This window comes from Anabrus simplex, chromosome 4, assembly GCF_040414725.1.
Source record: "Anabrus simplex isolate iqAnaSimp1 chromosome 4, ASM4041472v1, whole genome shotgun sequence".
In the NCBI taxonomy this organism is placed as follows: domain Eukaryota; kingdom Metazoa; phylum Arthropoda; class Insecta; order Orthoptera; family Tettigoniidae; genus Anabrus; species Anabrus simplex.
The window spans coordinates 57,061,278-57,083,584 of NC_090268.1; the positions used below are offsets into that span (position 1 = coordinate 57,061,278).

The 22,307-nt window shown below is 38.8% G+C and overlaps 1 protein-coding gene across 1 annotated transcript; it reads left to right on the forward strand.

The window, feature by feature from the left end:
• Positions 1-2,347: 2,347 nt before the first annotated feature.
• On the forward strand, positions 2,348-22,014 carry SMC5 (structural maintenance of chromosomes 5). Its single transcript, XM_068227453.1, has 2 exons — positions 2,348-2,525; positions 17,752-22,014. Exon 2 carries the CDS (start codon positions 17,790-17,792, stop codon positions 20,964-20,966), a length of 3,177 nt encoding a protein of 1,058 aa, XP_068083554.1. The 5' UTR covers positions 2,348-2,525; positions 17,752-17,789; the 3' UTR covers positions 20,967-22,014.
• The last annotated feature ends 293 nt before the right edge of the window (positions 22,015-22,307 follow it).

The following is a 22,307-nucleotide window of genomic DNA, read 5'->3' on the forward strand; positions in this document are numbered from 1 at the left end:
TCAGACAATGACAACAGAAAACTGCTAAGAAAGAAAATCTGGAACAACTACCTTCATTAAAGATAATGCAGATTCTCCTCATGGAGCACAGAGCTCCCGGACAATACGTCCAATCTACATAGAATGAACCTACATTCCGACGCGCTTCCAGAAGGGAGTTCGCCCGAGGTGGGGAAACCGAAACAGCATAACAAAACCTCCAACAGTTTACATTTCGATAGTCTTAACCAATCCATTTAAGTCTTCCGTGGTCGTCCATTCCTTAGTAACTTCTAGAAGCTTGATCTTGTGCAACCTAAGCAAGCTCCAGAAAAATTGACAGATGTGGTACCAAATGTCCCACAAGTCCTGATGATTAAAATTTTATAATCTATATATATAAAATAAGAGTTTTGTCTGTACATTGCTCAGAATTTGGAAAGAATGGTATTTCTGTCTCGGTCATGTCCATAATAACAAGGAAATGCACTTTTTACTTTTCCGTAATTTATGTATGTATGTACACACACGCATCACGAGAAAACGGCTGAAGAGAATTTAATGAAAACCGGTATGTGAAGTCAGGTGATGAGCCGCTACAATCTAGGCTATAAATCACTTTACTCATGCTGAGTGAAATGGTAGTTTAGGGGAAGGCCTAAAATTTAATTCTCGAATATTTATATTAATAGTGGTCTTATCGAAAAGTACTACATAACAAAAGTTATAGAAAATACAATTTCCGACAATTTATGTTTTATTCAGTTTTACCGTACCGACTATGATAAGAGTGGTATTTCAGAGTCGGAAGAAAACTAAATGTGAAGGCCTACAATATTGAAAGCGCATAACATTGATCAACAATAACATTACATTGGTCATTTTCTTCTTTTTTTTTTTGTCGCACCGACACAGATAGGTCTTATGACGACGATGGGATAGGAAAGGGCTAGGAGTAGGAAGGAAGCGGCCGTGGCCTTAACTAAGGTACAGCCCCAGCATTTGCCGGGTGTGAAAATGGGAAACCACGGAAAACCATTTTCAGGGCTGCCAACAGTGCGGTTCGAACCTACTATCTCCCGAATACTGGATACTGGCCGCACTTAAGCGACTGCAGCTATCGAGCTCAGTCACATTGGTCATTGTTGTCATGTTCTTTGTTTCTTACGCTGCCACTCAACTCCGATAGATGGGATTACTGCTGCGTACTGTGTATAACAGCCTGACTGAATATTGGTGGGAAATAGCTGGGGAGTTAGAAAACTTTCTTCTTTAGCATGTCATTCCTCTGGTTCATATATTTTCTGATACCGTACTGCTGGTACGTAACACACTGGTTCGTCGTAGTATTCCAGCTATTCGATCCCTACTCTGACGCGCTGTTTTGCATGAGAGTGTGCATACTTAAGGCAGAAGCTCACTTAGTAGTAGTAGTAATAGTATGACCTGGTCTAGAATTACAGTTTAGGCATATTCCAAATTGGAGGCCTCCAAGTCAGATAGATTTTTCCACCGCCAGTGTAGTGAGTTGAGATTTTCTGACTCATCGAGTACTCCTAGGAAACATATTAATGAAAGGGCATAATTTTTGCCCTAGGACTCTTCACTATTCGACACACACACACCCCTTCCCAGAAAAAAATAGTGTGTGTTCACAGATAACGGCTCTCTGCGGCCTGGTCATTCCAGCTCTGGATCTTTGGATCTTAGAACGACAGCTTAGTACTGTTCGTTAAAAGGAAAAAATGTGTGGTTTTTCATTTGATCGAGTATTTCATGTGAAATAATTGCTTTTACTCCCGGCATTCCTACTGACGTCATTGTAATGACCTATGTTCATTTCAGTTGGGAAAACCACTAAGACGTCTTTCTGATGATGTAAAAAGACAGGTGGAGAGTGAGTGTCTCCAATTATAATGCAATTCCCCAACCTGATTGTGACTGATGGTAGGCAAGCGGCCCTACCATTACAATGAAAATTCCCTAAAGCAGTCTTCATGTGAGAAAAGGCGTTTGGTGATTTCTCCGTCGCGTTTCCAGGGTAACGTGAAGAGCTATGCAATTTAATACAGTCTTGCTCACAACGTGTACTCTACCTAACCTAGAATTTTGTATACAATGTAGAATTCCGTAGCAAAGCACGGGTACCTCAGCTAGTTCCAATATAAATGGTCCGTTAAAAGATATTGAACTGAAATAAATACAGTTGCAGCACATCATGTTTGTGTTGAGTATGAAGCGCACATTTGGTCAACAGTATTGATCCTTCCTTTTGTTCACTTATGGTACAAGTTTATATGAGACTTCTTGGTTTCAGTATCAATGTCATGGATTGTTAGCAATAAAATTGCACATTTATTCTTGCTTGTTGCAGATGATAACAGAACAAAGTCATCTTGAAACCCCAAGGGGAAAGATTCAGCTTCTTGCATCTCGGTTGGTAGAAACTCCATTTTCTTCATAGTACCAAGAAACATTAGCCCTCTCTGCAGTAGATGTTGTGCTAAAGGACAGCTACTATAGTAGTTGCCGGTAGCAATATTCATGTGAGTATTATAGATGGCCTCTTTACTACATCCATCGGTTGATTTGAAGTATGATATGGTCCACTCTTCCGTTTGTCGCAGTACACCTTGAAGTCTTACTGTCACATAAAGCATACTCCTTCAAGCCATACCTGGGAAAACCACAGTGTTCACAGTGGTCCACAAAAAGTGTCCATTGATAGTCGTAAATTGTCCAAGGCTCTGTTTATTTTGGATATTTCTTAAGAATTTACTATGCAAATCGTGGAAGACTCCAAGTTTGTCATTTGCTTCTCTTTCTTTCCTGGTAGTTATATGGTTGAATCTCAGTGACCAGAGTTAGAAAAAAGCGCTTACCAGTTCTATTCTGAGAATTGTCTTTTCAGTGCCATGTGACACGCATGGTTCTAAGATGTTAACGTGCCTGCCTCTGTTGATAGCAATTAGAAACACTCCCTAAAGATCTATTATTTCTGATTGTGAGGTACTTTAACTGTCCCTTCCTGTGAAATATTGTAAATCAGATCTTTCTCTTGTATGTATATATTTGTATTTGTTACAATATCATCAATCATGTCTTTATTTATGAATGCTTCCACTTTTTTGGGAGTGTGTCTAGCATTGTGCTTTGGATTGGGCAGTATTTTAATTTTGTTTTTTAGATCTTGTTTCTCTTGTAACTGTCAATAGTTTACCAATCCAAATGGCACATTGATCTTTACCAGCACACAATGTAAGATATAGTCGTCTTGCATGTGCATGTTATCCCTGGCACCTTCATCATCGGCCAGTGATTGTTTAGATTCACTAACATGGTTTTGAACCATCAACACACACTTCTTCCTCGTCTGATGGTTCATGAAATAGTAGTATGATTTCTTCAGAAGGCATTTCCTTGACCTGGAAGGAGGAAGAACTAACTTACCAGAGATACACATGCATACATTCATAATCCCATGATGTTCCATCTTCAGAGATGGTGATTAAAAATGTTTTGGTAGTTATCCAAGTAAATATTATGGATTCAGAACAATAAATTCAATAATTTAACAGCAGTAAACCAAAGAGAAATGGGATCATAGTGGAAAAATAATGATGATGATGATGATGTTTGTTGTTTAAAGGGGCCTAACATCTAGGTCATTGGCCCCATTGCGGGGAAAAAAATCTGTGCCAATTTTACTTACATGATCAGTTGCACGCGGTACAGAGCACTACAGAGATGATGTACCTGATTTTGCAGCCTGTTCATAACTGATACGTTGGTAGTAGTAGTAATGCACCATCAGCAAAATCTAGTTTTGAATATGTTTAATAATGCATTCAAAAGAGCTCACCTGATTTCACACATTGCCGGCTGCATATTTGACCGGGGGAGTGGGGGAAAGAAGAAACTTGTGGTACTCAGTGCTGCAGCATTAATGTGGCATAGATCTTACATCCCGCTGTTCTTTGTATATCAGTCAGGTAAGATTTCCAAAGGATGTCTCTTCCCATCTTCCCTAATACCGCATCGTCTACATTATCCAATAATTAATGAACAAAAGGTTCCACCTAATCGATACTTTCTCTTTTATTTAGCCTTAGGCTATTTAAAAAGACATTGAAAATAATCACAGAACATGTTTCGAATGCATTGCATTCATCATCAGCTGCTTACAATTGGCTTAGGTAAAAATAGCTTAAAAAGGATATCGTGATTTATATTAACCCTCTCCCGCCCATAGCGTAGTAAAGCGTACTTTTACTTCTAGTATGAGCCATCTATCGGCCGATAGACAAATATAACTTACTGTTACTAGCATGAACACTTCCTAGAGACCAAAGATATTAGTTTTCTTCTTTTAAAACCTTAGCAGGCATATTAGAACACGAAATACGGAAGGCAGTGACATATTGCAAACAAACACGTCGACGTTTAATTCGCATGAAAATATTTTATGCAATAACGACATTGAACGTTTGGGGAACGATAATCCTGATTGTGGAACTGTTAGTAGTGGTTCAAGTGAACTCAGTGAACTCGAAAGTGAAAATGAAAATGACGATATTTCAGGAAATGACGACGTACACATGCGTGATGACATAGATTGTAGGCCTAACTTTCAGTGGACAAATACATTGTCTTACGTCGAACCGGCGGACTTTACTAAAGAGGCAGGACCTTGCCATTCTCTTCCTGTAGCTAGTACAGCATTAGAGTATTTCTACCTTATATTTGATGAAAACATTTTCGATTTAATTGTTCATTAGTTTTTGTACAATATACATTTTTATAAATATCTGCATTATCATAATGATGGCTGAAAATAATTGCTTTAATTCTGGGGAAAACATGCATTTTAATATGAGTGGGAAAGAGTAAACATTAAAAAACATTAAAAAGCAGATGTTAGCAGGACGTAATTTCACAATAAGGTACCTAGAACATGTCAATGCAGAGAAACATAGAAGGTTCTCCGCAATGGGAATTCATATGAGTGAAACAGGCCATAGATTTACAAATATTAAACAGGACCTAGTAATTCTCAATAGACTGAACAAGGGAAGATTAATGAACAGTTTGGAAAGCATCCACATATTTCTGGACTAGTCAATTAATGGGGACAAGAACTTAAATAAAATAAATGAGCAGAGAAACCCCTTATTCGAATACATATTGAGATACATGGAGTTACTACGAAGGATTCAAACACGCCCAGTGAACACACTAAGCAATCACATCATGGACAGTGGCCACCTCCCCGCCCGAAACATTAAATGACGACACGTCCTCGCTACCCCCCTCCCTCCTAACCAGGTTAGCTCACAGACCACAGTACACTGCTACAACACAAGGTCGAAGACAGCTGAAACAAACCTACTCCTGCAGCACGGTAAGTAATGTAAACAAACAGGACAAGGGTAAGTTCACATTTCCACACCTTCTAACACTAATAGCCTCCCTAGCCATTACGTTCCAGACGACCAAAACTAATTGATGTAATCTTTTTCTGCCGGTTACAGTTCGTAATACAGACGATACAATTTTTAACAAGCCTGTTAAACACCATACAGCAGACTTCATTTATCAACAAGCCACACCTTTCCACCTAATAAGAAATAAGTGACGGGATTAAACCAGATGCTGTTCTAAGAAGACAAACATTTTACAAACAATTCAACAGGAGCATTTTATCAAAGAACCTACAAGTTTCCAGTAGCAAGTGATTTTACTGAAAAACTTACAAGATATATAGTGAACCTAAGACTTTTTAGTCCAACAAGTGTTTTTAATTTTAAGTTTAGTGTCCAACTAACAACCGCCTTCAATGCACCCTCCCCTTCCCAAACCCCCCTCCCACCTATATGCGTTCTACTAACATCTGCTTTTTAATGTTTTTTAATGTTTAATATAAATCACGATATCCTTTTTAAGCTATTTTTACCTAAGCCAGTTGTAAGCAGCTGATGATGAATGCAATGCATTCGAAACATGTTCTGTGATTATTTTTAATGTCTTTTTAAATAGCCTAAAACTAAATAAAAGAGAAAGTATCGATTAGGTGGAACCTTTTCTTCATTAATTATTGGATTACATTATCAATACGGACATGAAGTGGATAGTCTATAATTCGTCTACATTATTCGTAACCGTGGAGTTGTGGCTCAGGATATGTCCTGTAAATTTAATTTTTCTCACTTCCATTTCTCTTATTAACTTCCTATCCTCTTCAGCTTCCTGTAATACTTGTTCATTTGTTTTTCTTTCTGACCAGCTGGTTCGTCTCATCTTCCTTCTTCAGCTCAGCTTTTCCTAGCATCCACATTTCTCTTTGGTTTATTGCTGTTAAATAATCAAATTTATTGTGCTCCACACAAATGATTTTGCAAAAGCTAACTAATGTGCTTACTTTTTAGAAGATATTTCTTACTCAGGAAAGCATGTTTCTCCAAAGCTATTCATCTTTTCACTTCTACCATAAATTGATTATCCTCTGTGATCATGCTTGTGAAGTAGCAGAAATGCTAAACTTTTTCAACTGTGATATTTTCAGTTTTGATATTTATTTTGACTGCTCTACTGCTTTTACTTACAGCTAAAGTTTTAGTCTTTTTAATTTACATTCGTTAATGAACCTGGACATCACATTCAACATTCTGTTCATTTCTTTGTCGGAGTCAGCCAGTTCTACAATATCATCTGCAAACCTGATACAGAAAATTCTTTCACAATTAATCACCACTCCATTCATCTTTTGTTTCATATTCATGATAGCTTGCTCAGTAAACAAATTAAACAAACCTGGAGAAAGTGAACATGCTTTCCTTACTCCCTTTCTGATTCTTGCTTCCTTGTCATTTCCATTAATGATTGATTGATTCCAATAAAGGTGATAAATCTATCTCTTTCCAGTCCACATCAATTTTCTTCATGGCTTGGAATGGTTTGTTCCAGTTTACTCTTATCAAATGTTTTCTCTAAGTGAACATACATAAGATAAGTGTTCCTGTTGCATTCCACTCTTCTAAGTTTAAGAATCATAAGTAACACAAGATCTGATTCTTTTGTTCCTCTACATCACTGATATCCGAATTGATCCTCACCTAGATAGTTTTCTATTTTGTCCTTTAGTTCGTTTCTTGCAATATGGAGTAAATTGGAGACAGTTCTGTAATGGGAATACTCGGTAACCTTCCTCATTATTGGAATTGCGGTGGTTTGACTTTCTAAATCATCTGACAACCGCAGGGCTGAGTGGCTCAGATGGTTTTGGGCACTGACCTTCTGACAACTTGGCAGATTCGATCCTGGCTCGGTCCGGTGGTATTTGAAGGTGCTCAAATACATCAGCCTTGTGTTGGTAGATTTACTGGCACGTAAAAGAACTTGCGCAGGACTAAATTCCAGCACCTCTGGGTTTTCAAAAACCATAAAAGTAGTTAGTGGGACGTTAGGCCAGTAACATTTATTTTATTATTATTATTATTATTATTATTATTATTATTATTATTATTATTATTATTACAACATCTGGCAACTCTCCTGTTTCATAAGTCCCTCATCCTTCTTCCCATATTTGTTAACAGTTCAGCTGCGATGCCACCTACATTGGTAGCTTTCCCTGCTTAAGAGGTGAACATGCTCAAATTCACTTTTTGTAATAGCTTAACCTTACTGCTGAGCCAGCCCCAGGGTGTAGGGGTAGCGTGCCTGCCTCTTACTCGGAGGCCCCGGGTTCGATTCCAGGCCAGGTCAGGGATTTTTGCCTGGATCTGAGGGTCTGTTCGAGGTTCACTCAGCCTATGTGATTACAATTGAGGGGCTATCTGATGGTGAGATAGTGGCCCCTGTCTAGAAAGCCAAGAATAACTGCCGGGAGGGCTCGTCGTGCCGACCCCACTGCACCTCGTAATCTGTAGGCCTTTGGGCTGACCGGCGGTCGCTTGGTAGGCCATGGCCTGTCAGGGCTGTTGTGCTATGGGATTCTGTAATCTCATCGCAGTTCCCAGTACAATAACTTTCCTCCCCTTGCCTTTCATCCTCATATGTGACCGATGGAAATTTTACAGCACAACTGAGCAAAGTGTCTGTGGTGTAAAAAAAAAATGCATCTCGAGGTTTTGACTCCTTGCGTTACCTATGGGTCTTCTTAACAAGCTATGTCACACAACAGTTCGACGCTCGATGTCGTGAAAACTTTGTACAACTGGTAAGAAAATTAGTGAAATCTGTAATTGCATTTTTCTCAAAATACAGTTTTCTTAATGGCAACAGACAATATTGAATACCTTCTGAAGTATTGCACCTAGAAAGTATGAACACTTTTCTAAAAATGCTCAGTATCTGATGCCAATTTAGACCTGCAAAAATCTCAAAAATGAAAAATCCGACTTCAGGTCCCTTTCCGCGCAACAGGTCACATATAGTTCTTCAGTGTACTGCTTCCATCTACCACATACCTTGTCCTTGTCAAATAATAATTTTCCTTGTACCTATGTCTTTTGCTAGGATTTTGTTGTTGGTTTGTATTGAAAAGTTCTGTCTTTGTGGTAAACTTGGTCTTGGTCTTCCTGTGATATTTCTCCAATTCTGTGGTAATTTCTTTTGTCCATTTTTCTTCTCCATATAGTATGTTGGTGATGAGGTTCTTTACTCTTCAATGTTCTTCCATTGTTTTGCTTTTTAATAGCTTATTCCATACTTGCATCAGGTTCAGTATTTCTTCAGTAAATCCAAAACAAATGTATAAAGGAGTGCAGTTGAACGAAGTCAGATGATGCAGGAAATACAGGGTCATCGAAAAATAATGCCTTGATTAAAAAAAAAAAAATTATAACATCAAAACCTTGTGTGTTAAATGAGTGATTCTTTCCCTGTGTGGTAACTGGTTAATGCAAGTTTTGTTTAATGTATTAGCGTGACCTTGGTATGCGCGGACTAGTTGCACAGTCGTCAAGGTCCACCAAGTGAAGGCCAGGACCGTTTAACAGAAAGCATAGTCTGTTATTTGGTTCATGGAGTCAAAGTCAATTGTCATTGTACAGCGGATCTTTCGGAGAACTTACGCAGGCGAAACTGCACCTGATTACAAAGCTATTACTCAATGGTTTAATCAGTTTAGGGAAACGGAACATGGCGGAAAAAGGTTGGGACATATCAACTATGAACATCAGAGGAAAATGTTGAACGTATCCGCCAATCGTGTGTTCGCAGCCCAAAGCAATCAATTGCTCGACGAAGTCTCGTGCTGCAAATTCCTAAAACAGGTGCAGTTTCGCTGTTATAAGTTCTCCGAAAGAGCCGCTGTTCACTGACAATTGACTTTGACTCCACAAACCAAATAACACACTGTGCTTTCTGTTGAACGGTCAACATTGTACTGAGGCAGCGCTCGCTGGCTGGCCTTCACCTGGCGGACCTTGACGACTGCGCAACTAGTCCGCACATACCAAGGTCACGCTAATGTATTAAACAAAACTTGCGCTAACCAGTTACCACACAGTGAAAGAATCGCTCGTTTAACATACAAGGTTTAGATGTTATATAATTTTTTTATGACCCTGTATTACTGACGCTAGGGTGCCATGCTTTCACGTTCCTCATTGAAAGCTCTAACTTAACCTCACCACTATTCTGTATGGTGACACTGTTTTCTCACATGCCTCGTGAAGACATTCATGATATTGTCTTGCTGTACAACCACGGGCACATTGAATTTTCAGTCAGCTCTGCTTGTCCTGTTTTGTGAACAACACACGACAGTTTAGAGCACAATTTCACACAAGGCTGACTTCTTCTTACTATAGCGCATGCGAATTGCATCAGAAGGGAGAGTCCATTTACTGTGAGGTAGATTAAAGACTAACATATGGTAGACTTGACAATAATTAGTTTGGTTTCTTTTCTCATCTGCAGAAGTGTTGCCACTATTAATTTTCCAACACACGTAGAAGTGCAGTAAAATATGGTCATCAAGTTTGCGAACCCTGGATTGTCACTGCTGTTTACAAAATAATATTAGGACTGATATTTGCAGCTTCCATACAAAAGAACTATACCATCTTATTGTAAACACCACTTAGACATACAGTATACATACAGTTATGTTGGTCGGGCACATGCTTAAGTCAATGCAACTGCCAACTGGGAGGGTTCAAACACATGTCACAGACATTAGCCATCTTTAACATTGAAAAAAAAAAAAAAAGGTACAGCCACCTGCAACTAATGTGATCTGTGGTATTAAACCAGTCCATGGTGATAATACAAAAGCTAACAACCTAGAATGAATAAATACATATCTAACAACTGCCAACAATTATTAAGAATTGATGCTGCAGCTAGCATTCTTCTACCAAAGGGATGAGGCATTTTTATGACTACTTCGTGAAGAAATCTGCAAAGAATGATCAAGGAGCTAAAACTGAGACCATATCATTCACGTTTGAACAGTGCATTAAGTAAGAATGGTCCTCCCACCAGGCGAGTTGGCCGTGCAGTTAGGGACACGCAGCTGTGAGATTGCATCCGGGAGATAGTAGGTTTGAACCCCAACGTCAGCAGCCCTGGAAATAGTTTTCTGTGGTTTCCCATTTTCACACCAGGCAAATGCTGGGGCTATACCTTAATTAAGGCCACGGCCGCGTCCTTGCCACTCTTAGGCCTTTCCTATCCCATCGTCTCCATAAGACCTATCTGTGTCAGTGCGACCAAAAAGTAGATTGTAAAAAAAAAAATGGTCCTAATAGGCATGTGAAGTTCTCGAAGAACTGGCTCACAAAGCTGGCACATCCATGATATGGACTAAAGCAAAATTCCTTCTAATTGGTTGTGTGAACTAACAATTCTATGTGCTGGTATTGTGAAAACCCACATCTGGAAATCAAAATGAACACCCAAAATTTTGGAGTCAACCTGATGGTTGATTCAGTTTCAAAGGAAAATGAAAATGCACAGCCTGTTTCCAGTCATTCAACCGGGTCAGGAATGGAATGAATGAAGCCCCATCTAGTGGCGAGGATAGGAATTGTGCCGGTTGTCGAAGCCTGTCACACTCCTGGGGCAGTGATTAATGAATGACAAATGAAACAAAATTATATTGGAGAGTGCTGTTGTAATGAATGATGACAGGGAAAAGCGGAGTACCCGGAGAAAAACCTGTACCACCTCCGCTTTGTCCAGCACAAATCTCACATGGAGTGACCAGGATTTGAACCACGGAACCCAGCGGTGAGAGGCCGGCGCGCTGCTGTTCAATGGGATAATGGGCCCATTTTTCTTTGACAATGTAGTCATAGTATATGGTTGCCTGGATTTTTTGATGGGCACCACTTCTCCAATGGTACAACTTGGTTACAGTGTGCTGGATTCAAAGTGGTGCCCTGCCTCATAATGCTCACACTGTGTGGGAATGGTTAAACAAAACTTTTCCTCACAGGTGGGTCAGCAGTCTGGGATCTCTCAAGGGACCTACATGATCCCTCAGCTTAAGCCCATTAGATTTCTTTCAATTGGGGACATTTGAAACACAAGGAATAACTGCATATCAACCACAATATTCCAGAGTTCAGCTCCCTTCTGCCTCTCAGCATAGAGCCTTCCAACCATCTTCGGTGCTCTATTTTGTCCCATGCCAGTTGTCTTACTTCAGTTCAGTCTATTCATCAGTATTTCACAATTTCACTGACCTTTCAGCCATGGACGTCCCTTTCTTCTAGTTCCTTCACGTCTAACTTCAAAAACTTGTTTAAATTTCCTCTCTGCATCCATACAGACCAGGTGACCAAACAATTTGAACAGCTCCTTGTCAATACCATTCACTACAGGTGTCGCCCCAAACTCTTCGCTTACAGCTTTATTCTAAATTCTCTCTCTAACAACGCAGCGTAGGTATTTCATTCATGGACTTCTTACTCTACTGTCATGGTTCTTTCCTCTAGTCCATTTGTGCATTGTTACTAGTTATACTTCCTCTTAAAACAAAAATCTTTCCGTGGTTTCCCATTTTCACACCAGGCAAATGCTGGGGCTGTACCTTAAAAAAGGCCACGGCCGCTTCCTTCCAACTCCTAGGCCTTTCCTATCCCATTGTCGCCATAAGACCTATCTGTGTCGGTGCGACGTAAAGCAACTAGCAAAAAAAAAATCACAACTATCACCTCACTCTAGTCCAAGTCTGTGAGCCATACAATAAAGTGGGTAGGAACACAATAGATCTGAAGCTTGGGTCTTCTGTAACATTTCTTTCTTGCTGAATAAGCTCTGACTCAGCTGGTAATAGATGGCATTGGCTTTCTGAACTCTGTTACTGATTGTATGTTTGATCTTAGTATCTTCAGGAATTGCTGTGCCCAGATAGTTGCAACAACTGACTTGTTCCAGTTGCTCTCCCTTCCAGTTGGTGTTCATATCTTCCTCCTTGCCTCCGACCTTCATCGTTTTGCTCTTAGACGTATTAACTTGCATACCGTTTCAAGTGTAGGCTACTTGCCCACTTTAATACTGCCAATTAAGCCAATCTCGTCTGCATAGACCAAGCTGTGCAGGTACATAGGGTGTAACTGCTAGTTGCTCCCTTAACATGCTTGTTCTTCTTTCACAATCTGAGTCCTTGAAAATGATGGATAACAGGGGACTTAGCTATCTTGTATTGTGCCCTTTTCCATCCTGTGAAGGTCTTACTTTTCTGCAGTAGCCGGTAGACTCTCAGGTCAGGAGGCAGCTACAGTACTTTTTCCCACAACACTTTCTTTGCTACTGACCAGTACCACCGCACTCATTCGAGTCTTCCGTGCAAAAACAAACTAATTCACTGCTACCAACCCTAACAAAATGTGAGATGCAAGCCAGAGACCCAGTTTGAAACAAAATTCCTGGTTTCAAATGTTACATTTCAATATAACTATTTATTATTTTTCTTTGTAAAATATAAATAACAGGGCAAACAAGGTCATAAATTATTATTTCATTTTACTGTATGCGATCATGTAGATATGGCTGGCGCATGCTCGAACAGGGGTTTGTGAGGACATCTTTACTGCTACATTGCTACGGACTCTGCTGAGCTTAAAGCCCCTCCCGAAACCGTCCACCAGCGCGCTTCCCCCCTTGCATCTCAACCCCCCTTGCCAACCCTATATCCTCAGATGGAAGCTCGAGAGGGCGTGCCTTATCTTCAACTTGAAAACCTGTACCAGTGAACTGCATGCAGAAAGTCAGTCACTTAAGTTTGATATCACCGAACAGTCTTCCTTATTGATGAGAATTTATAGTTTTACAACAAAATGTAATTTTCTTAGCATTTTATTAGAGTCCGATATCTGACTTCAAATGTCGAGGAGAAAATAAAAGAACCTTTTCCTTCTCTTGGGAGGACACCATCTGGGAGTCCTTAAGGGCCAGCCACTACTGCTTTTCTGTCCATTAATCCTGACCATTAACAAAAACATCTTTATAGATGCTCTGAATTACTCTTAACAAGCCGAGCTGAGTGCCTCAGATGGTTGAGGCGCTGGCTTTCTGACCCCAACTTGGCAGGTACAATTCTGGCTCCGTCTGGTGGTATTTAAAGGTGCTCAAATACATCAGCCTTGTGTCGGTAAATTTCCTGGCACCTAAAAGAACTCCTGGGGGTCTAAATTACGGCAGCTCGGTGTCTCCAAAAACCTTAATAAGTTAGGTTAGTGGGACGTAAAGCAAATAAAATTATTATTATTATTATTATTATTATTATTATTATTATTATTATTATTATTATTATTAACAATCTTATCTGGAGCTTGAAGGTTCTGAATCAAATGCTGCAATAGATCTAAGAATGCTAAGTATACCTCCTTTCTTTGGCTCTCCATCTTCTCTGTCAACATTCAAATGCAACTGATATGGTCTAGAGTTTGTCGCCCAGTTCTAAAAGCAGCTTGTTCTTTCTCTAACTCTTGTTCAACATACTGTCATAGATGCATTTCAGCAATCCTTATGTACAGTTAAAACTGTACACAAGAGAAGCATATGGGTTGATAGTTTTGACATTCAGTTACACTTCCCTTCTTGCATGTAGGGATAATGCTATTATGCTCCCATTTATTTGTGTTTCCTCTTCTTTTCAAGTTAATTGGAACAGAGCTCTCAGCCATTTCAAGATCCTCACTCCACCTTACGTGATAATTTCTGGAGTTACATCATAAGGACCTGGTGTTCCCATTCTCATACATTGCACAGACTGCTACTTCAGCTTCTGCAATATCATCACCTGTTTCTTCAGATCTTGCATGGTTATTACATGAACAGTCAGTTTTCCATCTTTAAATACTTCCTTAATTCTTCCAGGCTTTGAGCACCTCTTTTGCCCATCCTTTGCCACTGATGGTTTCACGGCCCGTACTTTTAGACGTGATACTCTATATTTAAAGTTAAAAACTTCATAACTGATCCATATTGAACAAATAGTAACAATGTTAAAAAAGGAAAAATGTTCCACCTTTTCAATACAATAACACTGTTGCACGAATCAATGTAGCAACATATTTAATTTATTAAGGGACCGGTTTCGACATCTGTCCATGTCATCATCAGCCTACACAAATAAATGGCAAGAAGTTAACACAATGGTAGCACTTATGACACTTTTCTTGAATTAAAAGTAGAAGTTCATGTAGAGGTTCTTGAGCACTCTTGCTGATCTTGAGGTTAAAAAGATGTAGAATTGTGAACTTTACTACATTTTGTATAGCATAATACAAGGACCGGTTTGAAAAGTTCTCGGAATCACCGCTAGATGTCAGTGCTAGAGCAACGAGGTTCCCGCGCAATAATCACACATCCTTTGTGAGTGAACACGTGGCGCGTTAGTGCTCTAGCTGCAGGAGTGTGGTAGTGACGACTCTTTGTTGTTGTTCCGGCGTAGTGATTTGTTACAATGGAAAAAACTGAGATTCGAGCAGTGATTAAATACTTTGTAATGAAAGGTATGAAAACAAAGGAAATTCATGCCGACTTTCAGAACACACTGGGGGACTCTGCTCCTTCATTTTCAACTGTTGCCAAGTGGACCAGCGAGTTTAAATTTGGTCAGGAGAGCTTGGATGATGATCCGCGTAGTGGACGGCCAAAAAGTGTTACGACTCCAGAATTTATTGCAAAAGTGCATAAAATGGTCATGGAGGATCGTCGACTGAAAGTGCAGGAGATTGCTGAAGCTGTAAGGATGTCTTCTGAACGGGTATATTATATTTTAACCGAAGAATTGGGTATGAAAAAATTATCCGCAAGATGGGTGCCTCGGCTCTTGACATTGGACAATAAATGCACCAGATTGGAAATGTCCGAACAAAGTCTGACCCGTTTTCAGTGCAACCAACAAGATTTTTTGTGCCAGTTTGTGACTACATATGAAACTTGGGTCCACTACCATACCCCAGACACAAAACAGCAGTCAAAGCAGTGGAAACATGCTGATTCACCACCACCAAAGAAAGCAAAGGCAATGCGTTCGGCCGTAAAGGTCATGGCCTCAGTTTTCTGGGATGCAAAAGGCATTCTGCTGATAGATTATCTTCCTACTGGCCAAACAATTACGGGGCAATACTATGCAAACCACCTAGACCAACTACACGAAAAGATACGCGAAACAAGGCCTGGTTTGGCAAGGAAAAAGGTCATCTTTCATCAGGACAACGCTCCGCCACACACAAGTGTTATTGCCATGGCAAAACTTCATGAACTGGGGTACGAATTGTTGCCACATCCACCTTATTTACCTGATTTGGCACCATCAGACTTTCATCTATTCCCCAAGCTGAAAATTTTCCTCAGTGGACGGAGATTTTCTACAGGGGAAGAACTGACAGCCGAATTGGAGAGGTATTTTGCAGGGCTGGAGGAATCTCATTTTCGAGATGGGATCAAGGCATTGGAACATCGCTGGACCAAATGCATTAGTCTACAGGGAGACTATGTTGAAAAATAAAAGCAGTTCCACCGAGGTAAGATACTTAATTCTAGTACATTCCGAGAACTTTTCAAAGCACCTACGTATGTAGATGATGTATATGTGAAATAATCTATTGCACTGTCTACTTCTCTCTCATAATCAAGAAATGTCATTTTGTGTACGATTTTGTGTGGAAGGAATGTTACCAATAAATAGATGGTTCATCAGCATCATTATATTCTAAGGGCTAAGCCTTGTTGCCGCAGCCATAGATGTCTATCTTGAGCCAGTCTTTTAAACTCAACGTAGGTCTTGCAGTTCATCATCAGAAGCAGGTTCTTGAAATAAAACGCAATGGGTCGTCCTCTTCCTCTTTTCCCGGCAATTTATCCTTCAGTGATGTTGCACAGGATCTCCTCATGTTGCAGCATGTGACCAACCTGGTTATCAATGCAGAATTCTACCATTCTATTACCATTCCTGTGTTGTGTACCTTATACTCCATGATTTACCATACACCCAAACAAATTGCTGCATCATTACTGATCTGGGCATTCCAATCTCCCATTACTACATGATATGGTCATTGTTCTCTCTTCCTTTTCTTCCTGTTTTAAAGTGCAATAGAAGCTTACAGCTTCCCAGAATATTACTTTAGTGCTGAGGGCTTCATTTAGGATGATACAAACTCCTTTGGCTCTCTGATCTCTGCTTACTCCTTTCTCTAGCTGAAGATCCCCATTCTCGTTCTTTTTAGTCCCACTAATCCCTAGTATCTGCAAATTATACTTTTCCATGTTATTTACTATTTCATTATTCTCCTGTCAGTGACATGATATACGGTACCACGTTCCGATTCTCATCATCTTATTCTGGCTGGTTCGTCGTCTTGAAATCCATCCAGCTTCTCTTTCATATTGTTTCTGAATTATATTATCTTATTCATGAGGTTAGCGTTTGGGTGTTACCTAACCACAAAACAGTGGATGTTGGTTCTTCCACCTCCTCAGCCATTGAACATTAATCTCATCTGCCTTCAAAGCTGTTGATGAGTTGCCTTTCACCGGAGTCCCGTTTGCCATCATTTTTCAGGGTTCTTGTAGCTTCTTCACAGCTACCGTAGCAGTCTTGGGTCACACAAAGTCCCCACTGTACTTGACTCCTACAGGCAGTCCGTTACTTCATGCCATTGCCTGTTCCTCATGGCATGGATGAGGGGTTGGATTCATGGGGGATATTCCAGAACTTTTCAACTCAATAATTCAAAAACATGCTGTGGACACGTGCCTAAGGCTTATAAAAATGTCCAGTTGGATTTGGAAATGTCTTAACTGTGACCAAATAGTCAACCAACCAAAATTGTAAGGAGTGCTCTTGCAAGTAATATATGTGTTGTGTGTGAATAAATAACCAAGTGGAAGAGTAAACACCTTTTTTATTGTTTAAAGAATTCTAATGATAGTAGTAAATAGTAATATCTTGTTACAGTTTATATCATCTGGGCCACCCCATATTTGTAGATTGATCCCTTTAAAATATAGTTCATTTCTTCCACATCCTAAGTCATTCCCATTGTTATACATAGTATTGTACACCACTCTATGGTGATTATTAGTTGCATATTGCATTCATTGAAGCTCCTTAAGTTTATCTTTTTACTAGTTCTTTTGACTTTTCTTGTTGCTGTATGAATTGAAGGTACTTGCAGCAGTCATAAACTTTTCCCATGCAAAAGTTGTATATAATAAATGATGTATGTAAGCTTGTTTGATTATACATTTTGTTTTATAAGTCGTCCATATCATGTTCCTTTAATCTGCTTTGTTTTCCAACAGGTATCTGACAAAACTGGTGTGAAACTTAAACCAGCACAATGCCATTGGTTCCTGAACATCTCAGTTCTCAGACTGTTCCTGTGCTTATGAAAGGAATCGTCATTAAGATTACTCTCAGAAATTTTGTCTCGTATGACTACATTGAGATAGTTCCTGGACCTAAGCTCAATTTAATTCTTGGCCCTAATGGTGCTGGCAAATCTTCAATAGTTTCTGCTATTGTCCTTTCCTTAGGAGGGACTCCAAAGGATCTAGGAAGAGATGTAAATGTTAAGGACTTCATAAAGAATGGTGCAAGTTCAGGTAAAATTAAAATCGAACTCTTTAATCCAGATGGGGATAATTACATAATTAGTCGGACACTCAGTCAGTCCCGGACATCCGCATGGAAATTAAATGGTGTATCTGTGAGTCAAGCAGATATACATGCACTCACCAAGTCACTTAACATCCAAGTTGATAATTTATGTCAAATTCTTCCTCAAGAAAAGGTGTTGGATTTTTCAAGAATGAATGCTCAGACGCTTTTAATAAATACTGAAAAGGCAATTGGGCCTGCTGAATTAAGAGATTACCATGAAAAGCTTATACGCTTCACTGTGAGGATTAAAGCTAGTGAAAATGACCTCAATGCTACCAAAGGAAACCTGGAAAAACAAGAACGTGAATGCGAGAAGCTGAAATCGCAAGTTGCCAATTTAAGGGAAAGAGAAACTCAGTTGAAGCTCATTGAAGAGTTGAAAGTAAAGCGTGCATGGCTGAGGTTCTACCGTAAAAAAGAAGAATCAGAGCAGTTTAAGGTCAAGCTGGAGGATACTAAAAAGAATCTGGAAGAGTGCAGAGCAAGTGAAGACAGAATAGTAGCACGAAGAGATACTGCTGAGAGGAAAGCAACCTGCATTCGCAATAATATGAAAAGTACCAATGATGCCATATGCAAGAATTCTGCTTATATCGATAAGATTTCTTCTGAAGTCAGTGATGCTCAAAATACTATTCGTAAGTGTGAAGAAGCAATGAAACTTAAGTCTGCTGAAGAAATTAAGAGAAAACTTGAATTAAAGACTGTTGAGCAGCACATTATTAAACTAGAAAATGACCAACTTGCAGATGAACCAGACGAATCTGTTTCTTACAATATAGAAAAATGTGATAGTGAAATAAGATCTCTTAGAGAACCTATGAACAAATTGGATGCTGATATTGCAAAGTATAGGAGTATGTTGGAAAATATAGGGCATGAAATGATAGCTCAGGAAGCTACACGTGAGAAAGCTAAAAATGTGAAAAGACATCGTGAAGAGACATTGGCAAGGCGTTTTCCAGATGCTTACAAGGCCGTTTTATGGCTTCGTAAGAATAAACATTTGTTTTCTGGTATCGTGTTTGAGCCAATGTTGCTGGAAATCAACATACCAAACTTAGAGCATGCAAAATATCTTGAATATATAATTCCTAAAAGAGACCTACAAGCCTTCATTTGTGAAAATAAAGATGATATGCGCATACTAATATCAAAGCTGAGAGATGAAATGAAATTGAAGATTAACGTATTACATTCTGGCAGTGAACATCCTCCCTCACACATTTTCCAGCCAGATACTCCTATTGAGAATCTAAACCGGTTTGGTTTTATTGCATATCTAAAAGATTTATTTACTGCCCCTGAGACAATCCTGAAATATCTCTGCAGAAGATTGCACATTCACAGAATACCTCTTGGGACTGCAAGAACTAATGATGTTTATGATGAAGTTCCACTTAATATCAGATCCTTCTTTTCTAATGACACAAAATATGATGTGAGTGTATCCAGGTATTCAAACGAGAGGTGTACAACGGCTACTCAGGTGACAGATACAAGATTACTGAATACCACCATCGATACAGAAATGTTGCAACAAGCAGAAGAGAGAATGGCCTCTTTGCATAGAAAGAGAGAAGAAATAACATTACAGTTGTCTAAATTGGAAGAACAAAAAGGAATTATAGAGGATCAGTTGAACAGCGTGAAAGATAAGAGAAAAAGGTTTTATGATATAGTGAATGCCCGAAATGAATTCCATGTCCGATTGAAAATGAAGAGAAAACAGTTAGCTATGATTACTCGAGATCTTAGTGAAATTGAAAAGCAAATGGCTCAGTACAAGAACAGAATCAGATCCACTATTCAGGAACTGGGCACTATTATGAACAGGTTCCTAGAAGCAGTTAAAAAGCATGTCAGTTTGATAACGAATAATGAAAAGTTTGAATTTGAAATGATGGATGCTAGAAAGGAAGTAAGTCAGGCAAATAATGAATTGGAAAATTTAAGGTTTAAGCATAAGGATACATTGACAAAAGTGAAAGTAATGGAGGAAGAATATAGTCGAACAAAAAGTGCAGCTGAATCAGCTCTACAGAGAGCAAGGGAGTTGTCTCCAGGTCACAGGCCTAATTACAAGAACTCTTCTGGTCTTGAGGCAGTAGAGAAACAGCTTAATGAGGCAATGGCAAAAGCAACCTGTTTAAGCCAAGTTAATGTTGAGGTTATTAAATTGTATGAAGAAACAGTAAATGAAATTGACAAACTGAAACAAGAGGTTGATCTTATGAGTTCTAATATTTCTTCCATGAGGGAAGAAGTAGCAGGTATGAAAGACAGGTGGCTATCTTTAGTGACAAATCTGATTCACAGGATTAATGAAAACTTTGGAAAATTCCTTCATGCAATGGGATGTGCAGGAGAAGTATTGTTATCTCCTAGCCCAGATCCTGATGATTATGAAAATTACGGCATTCAGATAAGGGTAAAATACCATGAGAACGATGATGATTTATATTTTTTGGACAAATACATGCAGAGTGGTGGTGAAAAAACAGTGGCAACCGCCATATATTTAATTGCAATGCAGGAATTGACATGTGTGCCATTTCGATGTGTAGATGAAATAAACCAGGGCATGGACCCTTTCAATGAACGTCGTGTATTTGACACACTTGTTAATGCTGTACGTTCTAATAATTCCCAGTATTTCTTTCTTACTCCTAAACTTCTTCCAGAGTTGAACTACTCAAAAGATGTAACTTCAATATTCATTTTCTGTGGGGTTCTCTCCCGTACAAAGGGGAGAAATGCTGACGAAAGTGATGAAGAGAGCGACGCCTTCAACCTTTCAAAGCGTATAAATATTTCCCAGTGTTTGCAGTTTTATCAGAATGATAAGAGGTGATCGAATCTTGTTTGAGTATTAAAAATGTACAGAAATATCATCAGACACTGTTGAGTTAATAGAAGGTATCTTATACAGCAAGAACTCATGTTAAATGTTTCAGTCATTATTGAGAAAACCCTAGGAGATAATTGTTTAATAGACTGTTGAACTATCTGAAATGACATACTGGGCCTAAGAAAAAGACTATAGTGAGTTGATTTTCTGGTCTGTCAAAGTTTAAACTGTGATATAACCTTTTTGTAAGTCATTTGATGACTCCAAGGATATTTATGTATTATATATTTAAGTAAATTATGTAAATAGGGCTAATTTATCTTTTATTTGTTGAGTACATATGTTCCTTCCTCTTCTGGTCTGTGGCAGTGATAATGCATTTATACAAGTCTATAACTCTTTCTTGATCTTGATCAAATTATACCCATGCATCTGGGATTTCTAAAATGTAGTTGCAACTTGTATAAGTTCATTACACTTCTAGTGTATAATATGTTGATTTAATAAATTTTGCTATTCATATTCAAAATCTATTTTTAAACCTTGCAACTGTTTCTAACAGTGGCTTCATTCAATACAACATACACAGCTGCAAGTTAGATGAAGGTAAAGTGGGTTTCTAGATAAAAATTCAACTGCTTGTACTTCACTTGATAGATAGTATAAATTAGCTGGAGAATAGAAGAGATGGTCGTTTCCTGTGGAAAATTATTCAGAGGATGTGCTGGTTTACGAGTACACAAATTGTTGAGTACTCGAGGCTGAGCATGATAGATGTCTCTAGCACCTGAAATGAATCAACAACAGTTGAGAGTTTATTATTGTGAGTACAGAAAATTGATATCTTGTGATTTATTCCCAAGAAAATTTTAAATATGATATTGTGTTTTGGAGTAGTAAATACGATTTTAAAAATGGATTGTGATAATTTTAGTTTCTGTAGTCCATAGTCCATTATATTCTGTTACAAATAAGTGAACATGACTATAATTGTGTACAGAGAGATTTTATTTGTTCGGGTGACAAAAGAATTTTACTTTTGGTATTGTATAATAAATCTCCTGAAATGTGTCATGATCTTAACACTTTTTGATCCAATGATTCACAATCAGCGTTAGATTTCTAATCCATAAAATTCAGTGTTTATATTTCACTGCAATTTAGAACAGTATCAAATAATATGCTCATGCACATGTGATAGTAGATACATAAAATCCCGTGGCATATACACCTCATTAAGATTGTAGCTTGTCAAGACAACTACTGCCCAAATGGCTGGCAGATATTGAAGTTATGAGTGGCCAGTGTGATTACATTGTCGGCCTAATTACTTGGCTTTCTTGA